This window comes from Eriocheir sinensis, unplaced genomic scaffold, assembly GCF_024679095.1.
Source record: "Eriocheir sinensis breed Jianghai 21 unplaced genomic scaffold, ASM2467909v1 Scaffold73, whole genome shotgun sequence".
In the NCBI taxonomy this organism is placed as follows: Eukaryota; Metazoa; Arthropoda; class Malacostraca; order Decapoda; family Varunidae; genus Eriocheir; species Eriocheir sinensis.
This window is the reverse complement of record NW_026112087.1, coordinates 923,883-945,785: the sequence shown is the minus strand read 5'-3', so window position 1 is coordinate 945,785 and position 21,903 is coordinate 923,883. Positions and strand designations below refer to the sequence as shown.

The 21,903-nt window shown below is 43.7% G+C and overlaps 1 protein-coding gene across 1 annotated transcript in view; it reads right to left on the bottom strand.

The window, feature by feature from the left end:
* The window catches only part of LOC126994151 (nephrin-like), a 92,784-nt gene that overhangs the window by 9,017 nt on the left and 61,864 nt on the right, over positions 1-21,903 (bottom strand). Inside the window, exon 5 of the mRNA XM_050853401.1 lies at positions 10,004-10,158. Coding sequence (XP_050709358.1) covers positions 10,004-10,158 — 155 coding nt within the window. The remainder of the gene's footprint in view (positions 1-10,003; positions 10,159-21,903) is intronic.

Sequence of the window (21,903 nt, the reverse complement as noted above, 5' to 3'; positions counted from 1 at the left end):
GTCGTGCATTAGTCACGCATCGCTACATCGCTAGATAGGCGGGCGACACACATCATCCCCCTTTCCCTCCTACTCCCCATTGTACCCATTGTCACACATTCCTCATACGGTTAGCATTCGCTGCTACATCGCTTGATAAGTGGGAGCTACATGCATTAATTCCACTTCCTTTCTATTTCACGATGCAGCCACTGCCATAATTCACCACGCGTTCGTCGTCCATTAGACTGCATGGCTACATCGCCAGACTGGTGGGGCAGCATATTATTGTCCTCACCTTCCTCCTATTTATTGGTGTCACGAGGGGATAACGGAGGTTCTGATTTAGCATTGTGCCCGGGTTTGGATCAACCAACCTCGGGTTTCTGTACTTCTCAAAACCGTATACCTGAGTGGTGAACAAAACGGGCTTCAGTACTGATTTCCGAAACGATTCTGTCCGCCAGACAAAACAAACCTGACCCCGATGTCCTGAGGCGAGGTTGGCGATGGACTGATGTCTGAACAAGCCGGGAATTATTACACCGGAGAGGAGGCTGAACTATGTGTGTGTGTGTGTGTGTGTGTGTGTGTGTGTGTGTGTGTGTGTGTGTGTGTTGTAATACTCTCATAACGCACAATAATATACGATTTCACATCACATACCTGCACTGCTTCACAGGTGTACGTGGTGTCACTTCGCACAGTTATGGCTGTGTTGGTGTGGCGGTGCAAGAATACTGCGCAAAATGTGACTGCTTATTTTAACCAATGTAAGGCTTATGGGTGCGGGGTAAGCGTCATTGTGTAGCTGTGGCAGGAGGTTATAGGCCAGACAGAAGCCATCCAGATGTGGCGGCGTTACTGCTCCTAGTGAAGTTTTTTGTCTATCCGTTTATATATATATATATATATATATATATATATATATATATATATATATATATATATATATATATATATATATATATATATATATATATATATATATATATATATATATATATATATATATATATATATATATATATATATATATATATATATATATATATATATATATATATATATATATATATATATATATATATATATATATATATATATATATATATATATATATATATATATATATATATATATATATATATATATATATATATATATATATATATATATATATATATATATATATATATATATATATATATATCGATCTTATATTCTGTATACTGATTCACATTACCCACGTGCCGGTACTCTTTTTTGTCTGACTGTTTTCCACGGCGAAGCGACATCCAATCGCATAAATGGACTGTCCCTTTTTAATTTCATTTTCAAAGTAAGAAGTGTTTAAAACTGTTGTATAAGATTATTTATCTGACATCTTTTTTTTTTTTTTAGAGAGAGAGAGAGAGAGAGAGAGAGAGAGAGAGAGAGAGAGAGAGAGAGAGAGAGAGAGAGAGAGAGAGAGAGAGAGAGAGAGAGAGATTTACATAGAAAATCAGACCACACAGACCCCATGGTCCAGACTAGGTGGTCTGTCCTTAAACCTAAGTGATTTTACTAATCAGATGGCACCAAAACGTTGCTTTTCTACTCTAGTTAATATTAAGTTCAAGGAAGTGACGGTCGAGCTTGTTTTTAAAGGAGTCAATCGTGTTACACTGGACCACTGATGGTGGGAGCTTATTCCATTCTCGCACTACAACGTTGGTGAAAAAAAATTTGGTGCAGTCTGAATTAACTTGTCTACATTTGAGTTGTGTGCCATTGTTCCTCGTTCGCAAAGTGTCATCGATCATAAACAATTTTGTTCTGTCTACATTCGTGAAACCATTAAGTATTTTAAAACATTCGATCAATTTTCCTTGGAGGCGACGTTTCTCAAGAGAGAACATGTTAAGGGTGGAAAGCCTTTCTTCGTAGGATTTGTTGCGCAAGGAAGGGACCATTTTTGTTGCTCGACGCTGAACACCTTCTAGTTTAGCAATGTCCTTTGCATGGTGGGGAGACCAAAACTGTACCGCATATTCCAAGAGGAGTCTGACTAAACTATTGTAGAGCGGAAGTATTACATCTTTATTCTTGAATAAAAAAAATCTTTTAATGAAGCCCAACATTCTGTTCGCTTTATTTGCTGCATCTATGCATTGATGTGAGAATTTGAGGTTTGACGCGATTTTAATCCCCAGGTCCTTAACGCATTGAACGCTTGTGGGTTTAACGCCGCGTATTTCGTAATCGAACTTCTTATTTTTTGTTCCAACTTGAAGGACCTGGCACTTGTCTACGTTAAAGGGCATCTCCATTTATCCGACCAAGCAGAAATTTTGTGCAAATCCTCTTGGAGGCTTTGCCTGTCTTCGTCAGTGAGAACCGAGTTACCGATCTTTGTGTCGTCTGCAAATTTACTAATGCGATTATTGAGTCCAACATCCGCGTCGTTGATGTCAATAATGAAGAGCACTGGGCCAAGAACCGAGCCCTGAGGGACGCCACTAGTGACCGGCGCCCACTCTGAGTTAAATCCGTCAATCACAACTCTTTGTTGTCTGTTGCTCAACCAATTCGTGATCCATTGGTTTACTTGACCGTCAATGCCTATTTGCTTTAATTTATAAAGTAATTTATGATGTGGGACTTTAACAAACGCTTTCTGGAAATCAAGATAGACTACGTCCGAGAGAGAGAGAGAGAGAGAGAGAGAGAGAGAGAGAGAGAGAGAGAGAGAGAGAGAGAGAGAGAGAGAGAGAGAGAGAATCAATCCACACTTAACTTTGGCTCATCCTCCAACCACGGTATACTCTATGAATGTTACCCTCCATCGTTTTTTTTTCTTTATTATTTCGTCAAGCCTCTCTCTCTCTCTCTCTCTCTCTCTCTCTCTCTCTCTCTCTCTCTCTCTCTCTCTCTCTCTCTCTCCAATTCTCGCCTAATTACGAGTATCTACATAAGTTTTAAATTTTAAAATTTCTTATTTTTGTGTTTCTCTCTCTCATTATTTCTTTTACATTCTTGATTGTTTCCTCTTACTCTTGATTTTTGCCCGTCGCACTTCATTATTTCCTGCACTCACTCATCCCCTCGTTACTCTCACGACACTTTCCTACCTGCCTCTGCTCTTTCTGTACTTATATGATTACGTTTCCTGATTTTTTGATCTTACTTTTGATTATAAGCCTTCTCTTATCTCTTCTTATTCCTGATTTTCTCGTGCCTCGTAAGCTTTTTTTTTTAAACAAAGGAGACAGCTCAAGGGCACACAAAAAAAGGAAACAATAATAAAAAAAAGCCCGCTACTCGCTGCTCCTAAAAAAAGAATCAAAAGAGGTGGCCGAAAGAGAGGTCAATTTCAGGAGGAGAGGTGTCCTGATACCCTCCTCTTGAAAGAGTTCAAGTCGTAGGCAGGAGGAAATATAGATGAAGGAAGATAGTTCCAGAGTTTGTCAGCGTGTGGGATGAAAGATTGAAGATGCAGGTTAACTCTTGCATAAGGGGTTTGGACAGTATGGGGATGAGCATGAGTAGAAAGTCGTGTGCAGCGGGGCCGCGGGAGTAGGGGAGGCATGCAGTTAGCAAGTTCAGAAGAGCAGTCAGCGTGGAAATATCGATAGAAGATAGAAAGAGAGGCAACATCGCGGCGGAATTTAAGAGGTAGAAGACTATCAGTAGGAGGAGGAGACCTGATGAGACGAAGAGCCTTAGCCTCCACTCTGTCCAGAAGAGCTGTGTGGGTGGAGCCCCCCCATACGTGAAATGCATACTCCATACGAGGGCGGACAAGGCCCCTGTATATGGATAGCAGCTGCGATGGGGAGAAGAACTTGCGGACACGATACAGAACGCCCAACCTCGAGGAAGCTGATTTAGCGAGAGAGGAGATATGAAGTTTCCAGTTGAGCTTTTGAGTTAAGGATAGGCCGATGATGTTTAGTGTTGAAGAAGGTGACAGATGAGTGTTGTCGAAGAATAGGGGATAGGTGTTTGGAAGATTGTGTCGAGTTGATAGGTGGAGAAATTGAGTTTTTGAGGCATTGAAGGACACAAGGTTCCTTCTGCCCCAATCGGAAATGATAGCAAGGTCTGAGGTTAAGCGTTCTGCAGCCTCCAGTCTGGAGTCGTGTACTTCCTGTTCTGATGGTCTTCTATTGAAAGAAGTTGAATAATGCAGAGTGGAGTCGTCGGTGTACGAGTGGACAGGACAGTTTGTTATGGAAAGATGATCATTGATGAATAACAGGAAGAGAGTGGGTGATAGGACAGAGCCCTGTAGAACGCCACTGTTGATAGGTTTAGGGGAAGAGCAGTGACCGTCTACCACCGCAGAGATAGAACGGCCGGAAAGGAAACTGGAAATAAAGGAATAGAGAGAAGGATAGAATCCGAAAGAGGGCAGTTTGGAAAGCAAAGACTTGTGCCAGACTCTGTCGAAGGCTTTCGATATGTCTAGCGCAACTGTGAAAGTTTCACCGAAACGGCTAAGAGAGGATGACCGAGAGTTAGTTAAGAGAGAGAGAAGATCGCCAGTAGAACGCCCCTTGTGGAATCCATATTTAGCGATCAGATAGAAGGTTACAAGTGGATAGGTGATTTTGAAGGAGAGGTGATTTTGAATCTTCCGTTAAGGATTGATTCAAAAGGAAAGTAAAGCCATAGGGCGGTAGTTTGAGGGATTGGAACGGTCACCCTTCTTAGCCACAGGCTGTACAAAGGCATACTTCTAGCAGAAAGGAAAGGTAGATGTTGATAGGCAGAGACGAAAGAGTTTGACCAGGCTGGATGTCAGCACGGAAGCACAGTTTTTATAGACAATAGGAGGAACTCCATTGTAAAGTAAGTAAGTAAGTAAGTAAGGGAGGAACTCCATAAGCCTTCTGAGAGTTGAGACCAGAGGGGGCATATAAAACATCATTATGAAGAATCTTAATAACAGGCATAAAGGAGTCAGAGGGGGCATGAGTAGGAAATATTCTCTTCCCTGTCCTTATTATCTCACATAACATAAATTCTTCATTTGTTCCTTCTATTTTTGACCCTTACTTCTCCCTCATTTCCTTCCTAGCTGTTTATACACGATTTTCTCCTTCCATGTCTCCCTTCTTTCCTCCTAACTCTCTTCCCTTCCCATCTACAGTTATGTCCCTCTGTCCGTTTGTCTCGCTTTTTATGTATCTCTTCTGATAAACCCGTTTCCTCTCGCCTTTAGCTATCATCGACCAATCATTGATTCCGTAAAAAAATATTAGTTGACCTTTGCTCACAGCCAGGTATGGACTCCCACACGATAATTATTTGCATGTGTTCTAGAAACTGAAATTACGCACACACGGATGACGCGCGCGTGCACACACACACACACACACACACACACACACACTCTCAGATACGCCGGGCTTTGATGAGAATAAAATGAGGTAAATAATATGGGCACAAAAGTATAGTCCTGTAACCCCGCACTGCAATGCCCTTTCACTCCGTCCAGGGCAGGTGCGTGGGCGAGGAGCGGCGCGCACCTGCGGAGCACCCCAATGAACGATGCGAAATACACGTGTGAGTTGAGTGACGAGGAAAAATTAATGAATGAAGTAATGATGAGTTGGATAAAGAAAGCCATTGCACTACACTCATGGAGATTTAAACACAGATACAATATCGAAAACACAAGCATTGTACAGGATATTTTACATTTTTCCTTCGCTACGAGAAAATGTGAAAAACATATGCTCGGTAAAAAAAAAAAAAAGCGGAGTAAAAAACACTAGTAAAAATGCTATGTATACATACCACATATTTAAAGCAATACATTAACATGCTCTGTCTATATCCTTTTTTAACTATATCATTTAGTCTTTCGAGCGATGAGAGAAAGAGGGCGCGACAGTGGAAAGGGAGGAGGAGAGGAGGGGTGGGGGGAGGGAAGAAAAGAGTCTTGGAAATGGAAGAGGCGTGGAAGAGGGGAGGAAAGAGTCATGGGAAGGAAAGAGGCGTGGTGGAGGGAAGAAAAGGGGTGTGGAGGAGGGAGCAAAAGGGGCGTGGGGGAGGGAAGAAAAGAGGCGTGGGGAAGGGAAGGGAAGAAGCGTGGGGGAAAGAAGAGGCGTGTGGGAGGGAAAAGGCTGGAGGCGGAAGTGAATATGGAGATTGGGGTTGAAAGAGGGCTCAGAGACGAGGAGAAAGACGGATACGAGTATATGAAATAAAAGAGAAAAATTAATGAGATAAAATAAAGAAGTAGGGTGGAAGAGGAGCAAGAGGAAGATATCCTTTCGCACACATTATGGCTGGTGTCATACATTCACGATCTTGACTCCGGATGCCTCAGGCGTTAGAAAATGTCGCCCTGCCACACGTAAGCTACGTTACGACCATCGTAAATAGATCCCCTTAAATGCCGACCATAGCCAACGTCGAAACGACGTTGTTGAGACGTTGTTGACATGGACATCCGACGGTTGCAGCTTATAGCCAATTGGTGACAGATGTCAGGGAGACCTCCAATTGTTTTGAAATTTCCAAAACTGTCGTCGTGTGGCCCGACGTCGGGAGGCACCGGGAGTCAAGGTCGTGAATGTGTGACACTAGCCTCACGGTCACGGTCCCGATCATCCCCGATCTTCCCCGATCTGCAAATCATGGCCAGACCGCCGGCAAGATCGTCAATACTCACGGTTGATGGTTTAACCGGCATCACACCTGCAGTCTTCCCCCTGTGTACCGCACGAAGACCGCCTGCTGTCCGCCTGTCAGCCGGCTAATATGTACGATTTTCTATTTCTCTGACCGCCGATTGATCGACGATAACTGCAGGTCAGTCTGCGGTAGGCCTCCTGATTACCCCAGGCAGATAGGCGGCAGACCTGCGTAATGCCTGCGGCACATCAGCGATCAAACACGGTGGTGGGTAGTGTGTGTGTGTGTGTGTGTGTGTATATATATATATATATATATATATATATATATATATATATATATATATATATATATATATATATATATATATATATATATATATATATATATATATATATATATATATATATATATATATATATATATATATATATATATTTATATATATATATATATATATATATATATATATATATATATATATATATATATATATATACATTATATATATGTATGTATATTATATACATATAGATATTATATATATATATATATATATATATATATATATATATATATATATATATATATATATATATATATATATATATTTTTAGCTTTTTATATTTTTTATATCGCCTTGGCTTTCCTCAGCTCTTGTGAACGTGAGATTAACAGAGTCCAAATTTTGTTGTTGTTTATATACCTACTGGAATATAGACGACTGGAAAGAATATAGAAAAGGCGTAGGGCAACGTGGGTGAGAATATGGATGGAGAAAAGAGGTCGTCTTGGTATGTTCCTTACCCTCAAGAAGGAATTAGTGGCTGGGGACCCGCCAGGCTTCAAAAACCTAATGTGCACGGACAAGGACATGTTCCAGGAGATACTGAACAGTGGCACCAATTATTGTCAAGGAGGACACCTTTTGGCGTGAATCTATCTGACCCGCTATTCGGCTCGCCATCACCATGAGGTTGTTGCAACAGGCGACAGCTACCTCCGTATCCTGCACGCTTTCAGAGTTGCAAACAACATCATTTGCAAGGTAATTCCTGAGACAAGTAAGGCAATCATCGAGGAGTTTCAAGAAGAAATGATAGTGTCCCACAAGACTAGATAGATGGAAAGCAAGTGCCAATCAATACTTTAACAGGTGAACATTTCTCAGTGTTTTGGTGCTATAGATGACAAACACATTGCCATCAGATGCCCCGGCTGCCTAGTTGCAGGTCACACCTTGTTAATCTCCAGGTCACACACATGTGTAACGCGGCTTTATGCGGTCTAACGCCGACCTGCTGCCGGTTGCCCGCAGACCAAACGTCGATTTGCCCCCGGTTGCAAGCGGTTGGCTGCCGGCAATCGTAGGTGTACCGCCGGTTAGTCGCAGTTTTTTTTTCGAAACTGCCGGTCGGCCGGGAGCATCCCCGTAGTTTTGAACATTAGGAAGTTGACCGGCGGTGGTCAGCGGCATCTACGGTCATCAAAACTGACCGGCGATGCATGGCGGCTTGCCGCCTAATATCCCCGATCTTACCGCCTATCAGGCCAATTTTCTGCCGCCAGCGGAAGATCGGGGATGATCGGGACCATGGAGGTAGGAAGGGTGGAGGCGGCATGGCCCGCTAATCCTTGGAAGTAAAGTGAAGCCGCTGAACTACCATTCAGGGTGCTACCAATATGGCGGATATCCGGGCTAGAGCTCACGGCCGTCACCTTAGTTACTAACTCCAGGCCACGTCTTATCCATTATGAAAGTGTTGTTTTTAGTTACCGTACACTTAGTAATGCGGTAGATCTATTTCGTAAATACTAATATACTTTTGTACATACAACATGGAAACATAAACAAACTACGAGATTTTTATAACACCACCAATTATCTGTTTCTCTGCCATGAAACAGCATTAACTTATTCATAATATTTATCCTTTTTTACAGCTTTTAGAGAACTGATTGTTGCTGTAAAGTGTTTTCCTGCATAGGAACACCTCACTTGTTAATAGGTCGCAGCAACAGTTTTGATTAGCAAAAGGAAGAGGGGATGAACGCGGGGAAGGAAAGTAGAAGGAGGAAGAAGAGGAGGGGATTTAGGGAGGGTTAGGGAGAGGGAAGGTGGAGGAGGAGGACGGAGTGGAAAATGAACAAGAGAAAATATGTATTTAGCAAGAGTCGACCTGAACGGCACGAGAGGTCGATCCCAGTAGGCTGATGAGGTGTGACTGTGAGGAAGGGAGGGGGTAAGGAGACGATGTGTAATGGCGGATGATTAGAGAGAGGAGGAGGAAGAGGAGGAGGGGGGGGAGACGGAGGAGGTGGAGGAAAAAGAAGAATTGGAAATGTACATCGAGGAGCAGGAAGAGCGAGACAAGGTCAAACACAGGGAGAGGAATATGGAGGAAGAGGAGATGGAGGAAGAGGAAGAAGAGAAACGAAAGGGAGAGAGATAAGGAATACATGGAGTTAGAGGAATAGGGCAAGATACTGAAGGAAGCGAAGCGAGAGAAAAAGAAGAGGAAGACACAGAAAAGAAAGAAAATGGAAAGCAAGGAGTAGAGGAAGGAGAGGAAAACGATGAGATGGTCGAGAGATACACACGGGAGGCAGACAATGAACCGGGCAGACAAGAGGCAATGATAGTAGCAAGGCAGGCAATCAGGGAGGAAGGCAGGCAGGGAAGGATGGATGGATGGACGGAGGGAGGAAGGTAGACAGATAGGTAGGCGCTGGAGAGGAAAGTTACCTTCTCATATATCATGGGAGTAAAGAAAGTAAGGCGGTAAACAGGCTGATTGTGGATAGAACCAGGCTCAAGTGATTCAGAATGGGAGGAAGGTAGTTAGACAGGCTTCCCGCGGCTAACGAGGGAGTGGATGAAACAGGAAGTTCCCGCAGCAAACGGAAGTGAGAACAAAGCAGGTAGTTATGTGGGTATGATAAGTAGCTGAGTTGGGAGAAAGTGAGGCACATACCAGTCAGGAGGGGCGTGGGCAGGACAAGCAGGGAGCCGTGCTTACCTCGGCCAGCAGGGAAGTGGGCAGGACAGGCAGGGGGGGCGTGCTTATTTAGGCCGGCAGGGGCGTGGGCGAGACAGGCAGGGAGGCAGGGGGGCGTGCTTATTTAGGCCGGCAGGGGCGTGGGCGGGACAGGCAGGGAGGCAGGGGCGTGCTCACCCCTGACCAGCAATGGCGTGGGCAGGGAGCAAGGGGGCAGGGAGACGTGCTTACCTCGGCCGGCAGGGGCGTAGGCAAGACAAGCAGGGGGACAAGGGGGCGTGCTTACCTAGGTTGGCAGGGGCGTGGGCAAGACAAGCAAGGGGCAGGGGAGCGCGATTACCTCGGCCGGCAGGGGCGTGGGCAAGACAAGTAGGCGTGCAAGGGGGCGTGCTTACCTCCGCCGGCAGGGGCGTGAGGCTGGTGAGCGTGCCGAGCGTCCAGGTCACGTTGGGGTGTGGTCTGCTGCCCGCCACGACGCACGAGATCTCGAACTCGCGGCCCACCCGAAGCCACTTGGGCGGGGCCTCTATCCTCGTCACCAGGGGCCGCACTGAGGAGGAGGAGGAAGTGGGAATGAGGGGCTTGGAGTGTTAGAAACAATGCATGGATAGAAGTGGTAACAGTGTAGAAATCCGGACAGATTGCTCGGAATGTTGGTAACACTGCGGAGATGTGAATATACATAGTCAGACCTTTCTTCCTTCTTTCCTTGCTTTTGATCCAACCCTCCCCACACTTTCCTACACACACACACACACACTATTCCCGCCCCACCTACCCTCTCTCTCTCTCTCTCTCTCTCTCTCTCTCTCTCTCTCTCTCTCTCTCTCTCTCTCTGTGTGTGTGTGTGTGTGTGTGTGTGTGTGTGTGTGTGTGTGTGTGTGTGTGTGCGCCGCCCTCAAGCAAGCGTCGTGCTTACTTTCCCGCGCTGAAGAAAAGCGGCGCCCAAACATATTAACTGGATTTTTCACCTCCAACGGTTAGCCCGGAGGAAACTTTTGACCCAGCCGGGGAGGACAAGGCCAAAGTTGGCGAGTCAGCACACACACATCCCGCTGGGGAATTAGAACAACATTCCGGCCGCTTCCTTGAGGCGGGGCGGACATCCTCTCCGAGTGGCCGGGGGCAGATATGCACTCACACAAAGTTCCGGTGTCCGTGTGTTGGGGGTGGGGGCGGCAGACTGAGCAAATGAGGGGTGGAGAATAGTTTAGTCGTTGATTGTCAGGCTGTACGGCGGACGACTGTTGCAAGAAGGTAAGGAGCTGCAGGAGGAGGAGGAGGAGGAGAGAGGTGGTCCCAGAAGTTTGGTGAAGTAGGACATTAATCCGGAAATTCGCCTCCGACTCATTTCATTTAGCCTAATTTCGTGTGTGTGTGTGTGTGTGTGTGTGTGTGTGTGTGTGTGTGTGTGTGTGTGTGTGTGTGCGCGCGCGCGCGCCTCATTTCATTAACTTAAATGCTTTATTTAGAGATGTGTGTGTTATAATAATTATTAATGCACTTAATATTGTTAATATTATTGTTAATATTACTATTATTACAATTATTATTACCTCCGCCAACATATTTTCGGTCCGGTCTGTATGTTTATTTGTTTGTTTGTTCGTTAACAGTCTGTCAAGGTTCCAGAGTTGGGTGCTGTAATCGGAAAGGACAACAATAAACAAGATATATGGTTAGACACCAGTTTTACTTTAAATAAAGTAGAAACCCCAAAACAAGCCTCACAAAACTGAAGTCTCCAACACCAAGGCTTCAGCACGCCGGACTCAGCATTGATCCTTTACACGGCTTCTTCCTCTTCTGGGCGTCCCGTCGTCTGAGTGGCAATGGCGAGGCAGCACAGCTTCGTCCATGAAGTGGTGTAGACGTGGTAGACGAGGAAGGCGCAGGAGGAGAGGGGCGTCAGGTTCACGGCAGTAACGAGAGTCCGATGCGTGGAGAGGAGCGAGGTGATGCACCCAGAACCAAGATCTATAGTAACAGATCTCCTCACTTTACCTTCACTGCGCAGCCTGTGACGTCAGCTGGCTGGGAGACAGTGAGGAAGACGGGAAACTATTCTATATTACCCGATCTCTCTCATTGCGCTGCCGTTTTCTCTCTCTCTCTCTCTCTCTCTCTCTCTCTCTCTCTCTCTCTCTCTCTCTCTCTCTCTCTCTCTCTCAAGAATACCCCATATTTGCCCCCAGATGTTGATGCTGTCATTATTATTATTAGTAGTAGTATTGTGTGTGTGGTGTGTGTTTACTCACAAACGCAAATGTACGCATAACAACTATAATATTTTGTATATCTCCCTACTTCATATTTTTTCTACATGTAATTCTTATAATGTGCCTTGTCAATGGCTATGAGTAGATACCCTCTACTCCATTCTTATTACTAGCTTACATGTGTGTGTGTGTGTGTGTGTGTGTGTGTGTGTGTGTGTGAGAGAGAGAGAAACTGGGAGCGACTGCCAGCTAGCTGTTACTACACGGAGGTTGGAAGAGCGACTGACCCCATCGGCCCCGCTGAACCTACCCTCAAACAGCCTGGTGACGTGAGTGCGCCAGCATCTGCGAAAATACGTCGGAAATGAGGAGACCTGGTACTGTAGATCTTGCCCAGAACGAGCCCACGGTTCTGAGTTTAACCCGAGTGAGAGCAGGGCTGGAGCCGGAGTAGAATTAAGTGTTCAAAGCGAGGCCCGGCCGCTGTCTAACAATGGAGACGCTGGCAGCCCACCAAGCCTCTCACAGCGAGTTGAGAAGCCTCGGTGGTTCGTTGACCGAGGCGTCGAACGGCTATAGGCAAACGAGCAGCGGGAGTGTAGCAGGTCGTTGCGGCGCCTCGGTAGTTGTACGGCTTCATGGCGAACGAGCAGCGGGAGTGTAGCAGGTCAAACGGCAAGATGCGGGCGGGCGGCAGGAGTGCCCCGGTCGTTCGCCTGCTAAGTTGTTAGTTGCCCTCACAGTCTCCTGTGCACAATTTTGCGGATATGTCAACCAATTTTTCAGGGAAACTTCGTGTCCGTCCAAAATAAAACCCATTAGATTTTTTTTATGCCAAAGGTCAAAGGTCAAGTCAAGGTCGCATAAAACGTCAGATTCACATATTTTTTGCCATAACCTCGGTTCTCGTCATCGTAGAGACTTTAGACTTGGTTCATATTTTAGCTCATGGAAAGATGCATCTTGCATGACCTTGACTTTGACCTTTGACCTTGACCTCGAAAAGTTTACTCAAGGTCAAAGTTTAAAAAAAAAATGGGTTTCATAAGATTTCGAAACAAATGCTTCCATATGATGCACCTTGCATGGCCTTGACCTTGACCTTTGACCTTGACCTCGAAAAGTTCGTCCAAGGTCAAGGTAAAAAAATAATAGAATTTAATAAAATCTCGAAACAAATGCTTCCATATGGTGCATAGGATCACAGTTGATGCCCATACCAATTTTCAGGACGATCTTTGGCGGAGGTGTGCACTATCCGAGTGTTATGCGTCTAGTTACTATTATTACTACAATAATAATAATAATAATAATAATAATAATAATTATTATTATTATTATTATTATTAGTATTAGTATTAGTAGTAGTAGTAGTAGTAGTAGTAGTAGTAGTAGTAAAAGTAGTATTAGTATTATTATTTGTATTATTATTAGTAGTAGTAGCAGCAGCAACGTTACTGCTTTTATTGTAATTATTATTACTGTTGCAGTTATAATATCCGTATTTCATTGTTATAATCACCTGCCTCGCTGCTATAACAGCTAGTAGAGGAATAATTTTTTTTTTTTTTTTTTTAGTCTGTTTATAACTTCGTTTGCAAAATATTTCATAATGGCCTGACATATAGCCACCAAGTGCAAATGAAAACATCAGTTTATGAATATCTCAAAATGATAAACCTTTCAGACAAACTCTGTTAAAAATATACTGAATGGTGGCTAATAATGATTAAAACTGATAAATTGAATGTTTTTGGGCCGCAATGTGTAATTAAAAACCTGCCTGTGTTACGAGGCTCGACCATGAGTGCTTTCTTACCTGTCTCTCGGAGGTTGGAGGTTCGGTCCCTTTTTGAGAAAATCTCATAAATACTTGACTAACTGAGTGATGGCGGCCATTTTTTTAAATATAATTTTTAATATACCAGGTTTACTCAAGCTAGATTCCTGACATCTAGGCAAGTTGATAAGGTTGCAGCTGATTGGCTGCACCGCTCTCTCGCAGACACTTGTGTCTCGAGTGAGACATGTTTCTATATAATATGCCATAACTCAGCCTGTACACGAGATAGCCAGTTTTGGTTGACACCGTCAGACTCAGCAGTGACTGTAGAATTAAGATGTATTGTAAAAACTCGACAAATAAAAAAAAGGAAAAGAAAATGGTATTACGATGAGTTAAACTGTGAAGATGTTAAAAAAGTTCATAACATGTTTTATTTATGCTCGCTATCTGAAATAGTTATTCATTGATTGCTGAAATATATCATTACATTACGTAGGAAAAACTCTCGTGAATACGGTAGTGTGATCAGAATGCACATATTGAAATGCACATATTGAAAACACAGAGTTATTTATAGCAACATGTCACTCGCCGTAACCATCACGGCGGCGTGACACGCTGCGTGATGGTTGGTGGTGGGGGAGTCATGGGTAGGGGGGGAGGGGCAGCAGTAATACTGCGGGAACGTTCCAGAACGATCACATTGCGCTCCCCTTAAATAACTAACTCTGTGTTTATCTGCATTCTGATAACACTATCGGGTTCACACGAGTTTTTCCTACGTAATGTAATGATATACGTATTTCAGCAATCAATGAATAACTGTTTAAGATAGCGAGCATAAGTAAAACATGTTATGAACTTTTTTTCAACATATTCACAGTTCAACTCATCGTAATACCATTTTCTTTTTTGTTTTGTCGAGTTTTTACAATACATTTTGATTCTACAGTCACTGCTGAGTCTAAGGGTGTTAACCAAAACTGGCTATCTCGTATATGGGATGAGCTATGGCATATAATATAGAAACATGTCTCACTCGACCTTGCAAAATATGGTCTGACATGAGTGTCTGTGAGAGAGTGGTGTAGCCAATCAGCTGCAACCTTACCAACCTGCCTAGGAGCCATAAATCTAGCTTAATTAACTAAACCTGGTATAGTATGAAGGGTGATACATTAGCTATGGAGAACATTGCTTCATTGTTTGTATTATTATTAATATTAATAACAATTATTATTATTAATATTGGAAAAATAATAAGTACTATTGTCTACTCAAACCAAGTGTTCATCTGGCGCCTAAGCAGCATTTGTTATGCGGCTCCTAAACGGCTGGCCTCCCCTCTCGGCTCTCGCCATTGGCTGGCTTCCTCTCTCGGCTGTAGTGGAGGCGACAGTCACTTGCACATGCTCTTGGTGATAAATGTTTATAAACTATTTACCTTAGATCACCTCTTATACAAAACAGGTAATTTTACCTAACACCATTAAACGCAGCAATGACTGAGAATCCTAAATATGCTTGTCACAACTCTGTAAAAGAAAAGTAAAAAAATAATGACGAGTATAAGTGAAATAACGCGTCTGAGATGTTTATACTACTTTTACATACGCATATCTGATATTTGCAGAATATATTGAAGCGATTCTCAAAGTGTGTGCCGCGCCACACTATAGTCCGGCAAATCTTAAGTGGCGGCTCTGACGTAGACACCCCGCTAGACACTGGTGCTATGTCTCCAACTGACCTCGCGTACCGTACCTCTCACACCCTTCTTTCTCTCTCTCCTCGTGTCTTTCTCTTTCTCTCTCACTAGTATAAAAAACAAATATGTTTTTTTTATGATTGATTCTCTATCTGTGAGTAAATACAAAGAAATTTGTACAACACTTGGCAGTGTTGCCACCGCGACGTTGTCAGCTCAAGTCTGAGTCATGCTCCTCTCAACCCAACACACCGCAGTTGCCAGTTGCTCTGCCTGCTTTAATTATCGCATTTCTGCCATTTTTTAGTGTGTGTTTGCCATCTGCCATACAATGTCACCCATATGGCATAATTATGATAAAATATAGAGACTGAACCTATATATGGAATGCCAGGACCGTCAAGCAAATTCTGATGTGAGTCATATGCAGGTGAATTGTAAGGTTCTGCTGGGGACGGCCAGGGAGTGGGGAAGGAGTGGTCGCTAAGAACATAAAAATATTACACTTTGACCTTATTTCCACACCACCCAAGGTGTAAAGAGTCTTGGTGCGATTTTTTTTAAATTAAAGAGGTTTATTATTATTATTATTATTATTATTATTATTATTATTATTATGCATTGTCGTGCACCATACTCCCCGAATGAGAGTACACCCCCACTTTTCTCGCACACACACACACACACACACACACACACACACACAGACAGACACAGAGAGAGAGAGAGAGAGAGAGAGAGAGAGAGAGAGAGAGAGAGAGAGAGAGAGAGAGAGAGAGAGAGAGAGAGAGAGCGAGAGAGAGAGAGAGAGATCGAGAGAGAGAGAGGAGAGGAGGTCAGTTGGAGAAGTGGCAACAGGGTCTAGCGGGCTGTCTACGTCAGAGCTGCCACTTAAGATTTGCCGGACTAATAGTGTGCCGCCATTATCTCCTTGGTGTTCCGCGAAAATTTGGGTGGGATTTTGATTTGTGTACATAATATAATGAAGCTATTGTAAATTGTAATTTATATTTATTAAGGGTGACTGATTATAATATGAGTCTAAGACCAAGTATATATATATATATATATATATATATATATATATATATATATATATATATATATATATATATATATATATATATATATATATATATATATATATATATATATATATATATATATATATATATATATATATATATATATATATATATATATATATATATATAAAAGGGCAGGTGTACCGCAAAAATATTAGCTGTTTCTTAGTGAGCTGTCACACTAAATAGCTTGAAAACCACTGATATAATGAGTCAATGCTAACCTAATCCATTTCGTTCCATAAATAAGAGTCTCATGAATATGATGGTATATATATATATATATATATATATATATATATATATATATATATATATATATATATATATATATATATATATATATATATATATATATACCAGACTATAGATAAAACGCGATGCAAGCGAAACATGGAATGATTTATCTAGACGTGTCGCGTCCTCCTCATAATGGTTTCTGCAGTTTTTTTTTTATAATAAAATAATGACGAGAAATTAAAAAAAAAACATGTGAGGAACGAAAAATGAGAGAACGGAGGTCAGCAAGTAAGCTTTGGTGTGGTATGAGTCATTGAGTGTTGTATATTTTTATATAGTAGGCTATTTGATGGGCATAACTCAACCAGCATCAACACCGCCAGCGTGCACATCCCTCTGAAGGACGCGAAATGTCTAGATGAATCATTCCGTGTTTCACTTACATCGCGTTTTATCTATATTCTGGTTATACCATCATTTTCATGAGACTCTTCTTAATGGAGTGAAATGTATTTTGTCAGCATTGACTCAATATTTTCTGCAAATATCAGATATATGTAAAAGTGGTATAAACATTCCAGACGCGTTATTTCACTTATACTCGTCATTATTGTTTTACTTTTGATTTTACAGAGTTATGACAAGCATATTTAGGATCCACAATCACTGCTGCGTTTAATGGTGTTAGATAAAATTGTCTATCTTGTATAAGAAGTGAGCTAAAGTAAGTAGTTTATAAACATTTATCACCAAGAGCATGTGCGAGTGACTGTCGCCTCCACTGCAGCCGACAGAAGCCAGCCAATAGGGGCACCTAACATCACCAAATGTGAGTTACAAACTTGGTGGAAGGCCTGTTTTTGTGCCTCGAGCGGCGATAGTGGGCTAAAGAGTAGCCTATCCGGAATTTTTTTTTTTTTTTTATAAATTATCTACGAGACATCCTAGAGTTTAATAAAAATATGTGCTTATCTTTGTATTCATTCATACACACACTGGTAATATTCCTATGGTGTCTGATTCACTTAATTGAGTGAAATTCTATTGTGATCAACAGTCACAAATTCGTGTCACTAGTAAAAATGAAGGTTGTAATGTAAATTATACCTCCATGAAATACACACAAATAGATAAATATGAAAGCTCACGAAGTCACAATAAGTGACATCACCTGCTTTGCGCAGTAAAAATGTGCTTATTTAAGGTACCTGATACTCGTAAAATGGCGTGCGCTGCTGCCTCGGACCACAGTTGCCGTATAAAATATGAACGTATTTTCATATTACTGTTCTGTTGTTTATTAATGTTCTGCCCAAGAAAAAGAATACTCATAAGTTTAATTAGTTTTGGTTATAAGGATTCTATACGAAATACAATTATAACATTACCGCCTATAGATTAGGACACGTACTGAATCCTGGATCGGCTATGGTGATGTTAGGTGCGCCTATTGGGGCGAGAGCCGAGAGTGTAGCAATCACCGCTCATATTCTGTGTTCTTTCCCCTCAGTGACAATAAGAAAATGGGGTGCTGCAAAGAAAGACTTAAGATTCTGTGTTTTCATGTTTAATGTTCATCGTCCTTTACTCCCTCTGTCTTGTAGCGTCTCCAATGTTTAACTTTTCTTGTACTCGTTTACCTTTGACTGTCCGTCTATGTCCTTTTGTTGTCCACCGTTACACATTGTTCCACACATACACCAACACTTAAATGTTACCCTACACAAACAACATTCACACAAACGCATACACAAACAAACACCTATTATATATGCTGTCCTTGTCTTAATGACCTTTGTGATTTTTGTCAAATAAAGTAACCCTGGCGGATACGACTTTCTCTATCCGTGAACCGATTAGCACTTAGAACACTCGCTACCATCAACAATTGGTGACCCTGCAGTGTTGCTATGGTTCAAGGTGGCTTATAGCCGGTGCCGTACCAAGGGCACTCTCTTCCAGAGTGGAGGACCTGGGCAGGATAACTTGTCCATTCGTCCGCCCTCTCCTGGGGCAAAAATCCACAATTCCGCTCGGGGCTCGTGAGGCTGAGCACTCAGGTCGGGAGAAGCATTACGCCGTAGGCGTAGTTGCCACCTTCAGGGTTCTCCCCCGCCCTCCCCCAGGCGCCCTCTGCGCCTTCTCCAGGCACCCTTTGTGCCCTCCTCCAGACGCCTTCTGCGTCTCCTCCAGGCACCCTCTGTGCGCCTCTTCCAGGCACCCTCTGCGCGCCTGTTCCAGGCACCCTCTGTGCGCCGCTTCCAGGCACCCTCTGTGCGCCTCCTCCAGGCACCCTCTGTGCGCCTCCTCCAGGCATCTTCAGCGCCTCCTCCAGGCATCTTCAGCGCCTCCTCCAGGCATCCTTTGTGCCCCCTCTCCAGGCATCTTTTGTGCCCCATGGTGCTTCTCCCGGCGCTCACCCACCCACCCCCACCCCTCCTCCTTCCTGCCTTCCCGCTGGTCCGGCGACTGAGACACGCACACAAGACTCAGTGAACACTCAAACACAGTGCGGCACATTACTGAGACACAGTGCCACACACTCAGTGTACACGCCACACACAGACTCAGTGTACACGCCATACAGACTCAGTGTATACGCCACCACACACCACACAGACTTAGAGAGACACGCAAACACAGTGTGACACCCCACTGGGATTACTAACTACCCCCTGGATCTACCACCGGCCTCTTGGATTACCTTACTCTCCTGTGGATCCTCATATATAGTGCAGTGTGTCCAGCAGCAGTTCAGTACAGCACGTCCCCAGCAACAGTTAGTGTCATTACTATCATCCCCATCATCACTACACACAACCACATACATCCGCGCGTTCGGCCAATGGATAACACGCCACCGCTGGGTTGAAGTCCTTACAGTGGATGACGTACACCAAAAATGGAGCAACTACACCAGCACAATTACAGCAGCTTACCACCACTTCTTCCCGCTAAAATCAAGACGAGTGCACCCTTCAGACACCCCGTGGATTACACCCAGAATAAAACGTCTCATTGAACAGAGAAATGACGCCTTCCACACCAACCCTACACTCTACAAGCCCCTCCGCAACAAAGTTATCCGGGAAATCAAACGAGCCAAGGCCACATACTACCCCCAAAAGATCCACAGCCTTAAGCAAGCTAACATTGGGAAATGGTTTTCAAAAATTAAGGCCTTGTGTGGCCTCAACAACAGCGCCCCCTCCATCCCGGGCGTATCTCACCTCCCGCCACCTGAAGCAGCCGAGGCCATCAATCTCCACTTCTCGGCCATCTGTCAGTCCCTCCCCAGCCTGGACCTGACCTCACTCCCAGCTTACCTGCCCGCCCCATCACCACTCCCCACGGTTGAGGCCTATGAGGTCGCCAGGTCACTAAGACAACTTAAAACAAAGCGGTCCACCACGCCCACTGATCTCCCCATCAAACTGTACCAGGAGTTTGCCCCCGAGCTGGCCACCCCTCGCCTCGCCTATTTAACGCTTCCTTCCGTCAAAGTCAGTGTCCTGCTGACTGGAAAACAGCATATGTCACTCCGATTCCCAAGACCACCACCCCTCAATCAATCATCAGTGACTTGAGGCCTATTTCTATCACCCCATTCCCAGCCTCCTGTGAAGCCTTCATTTTCAAGTGGACTTACACTCATCTTGCTCCCTCATAGACCCACAACAGTACGGCAATATCAAGTCAACCTCCACCACCACACTGCCTAATTAATCTCCTGGACTTTGCCTACAGAAATCTTGAAAACGCAAAACATCAGTTTCTCTCGCTTTTATTGATTTCGAAAGGCTTTTGACCTAGTTCACCACACCACAGTCATCAACAAAGCAATAAACCTAGGGCTTCACCCTAACCTGGTCTCCTGGCTGGCTGATTTCCTGCACCAGCGTAAACAGGTGGTGAGATTTCAGGGAGTGGCCTCACCTCCTCTACACCTTACTTGTGGGGTACATCAGGGGTCCAAAATGGGCACTTTGTGCTTCCTTATAATAATTAATGACGCCCTGACCCACACACCCCCACCGCTGGAAGTACGTGGACGACACCACAGTGGAGTAACAGTTGACAACAGCAACCCAGATTATTATTCCCACCTCCAGGAAACACTACACAACCTACACACATGGACAACACAAAACATGGTCACCATCAACGACACCAAAACTACACTCCTACACATCAACACCTCCTCTGCCCCTGTTGCCCCCCTGTGGTGTCCATCAACGACACTCCCCTCCGGGTAGTTACATCAGCAAAACTACTTGGAGTCACCCTGGACAACAAACTCACATGGAAGGAGCACGTCTCCCAGCTCACCAGATCTGCCACCTATAAACTGTACCTGCTGAGAGACTCAAAACGCTGGGGGCCCCTGAGTGTGCGCTGGCGAGCGTGCTCCTCGTTCATCCTCCCCAAACTGACATACGCGTCCCCAGCGTGGTCTTCCTCCATCAACATCACGCAGCGCCGCCAACTTGAACGCGTCCAGAAGCGAGCCTGCAAAATCATCCTGGGCCCTCACTACACCAGCTATCAGGACGCCCTCGACTCCTCCATCTCACCAGCCTACAACACCGTCACGAGACCCTACTACACCGGTTCGCAACCAAGCTTCTCAACCAGCCCAGACACAGACACATCCTCCCACCCGCAGTGAACCGCCCTCAGCAATCAGTGCGACACCACAACATTATTGCCCGATACGGGCACGGACTGACCGCTATAAGAACAGCGCAGTGCCCGTGATGGTCAAATATATCAACAATGCAAACTAAGAGCAGCACAATTTGTATGTTTTGTAAATATTTTCATTAGGACTTATTGTTGTTATTATTATTATTATTATTATTATGATTACTATTATTATCATTATTATTATCGTGATTATTATTATTATCTTTACTATGATTATTGCTATTATTGTTATTTCTATTTTCCTTTTTATTTTCGATCATACTACTTTGTTCATTTGTCTCATTCATTTCATTTCATCTTCCATTGATGTATATTTTCAGCTCTAGGGCTGCCTGGTACTTCATGAAATAAACCGTTTATTATTATTATTATTATTATTATTATTATTATTATCATTTCGCATTTTGCCGCACACAGTCACGAATATCACTGTCAACATAACCGCGCGCCAGCCACTCAAACATCACAACTAATATAATTCTCTCTTTTCACTCTCGACCCTCGCAACCTTTTACTAGAAATTTACTGGACTCTAATGGCCTCAGAGTTT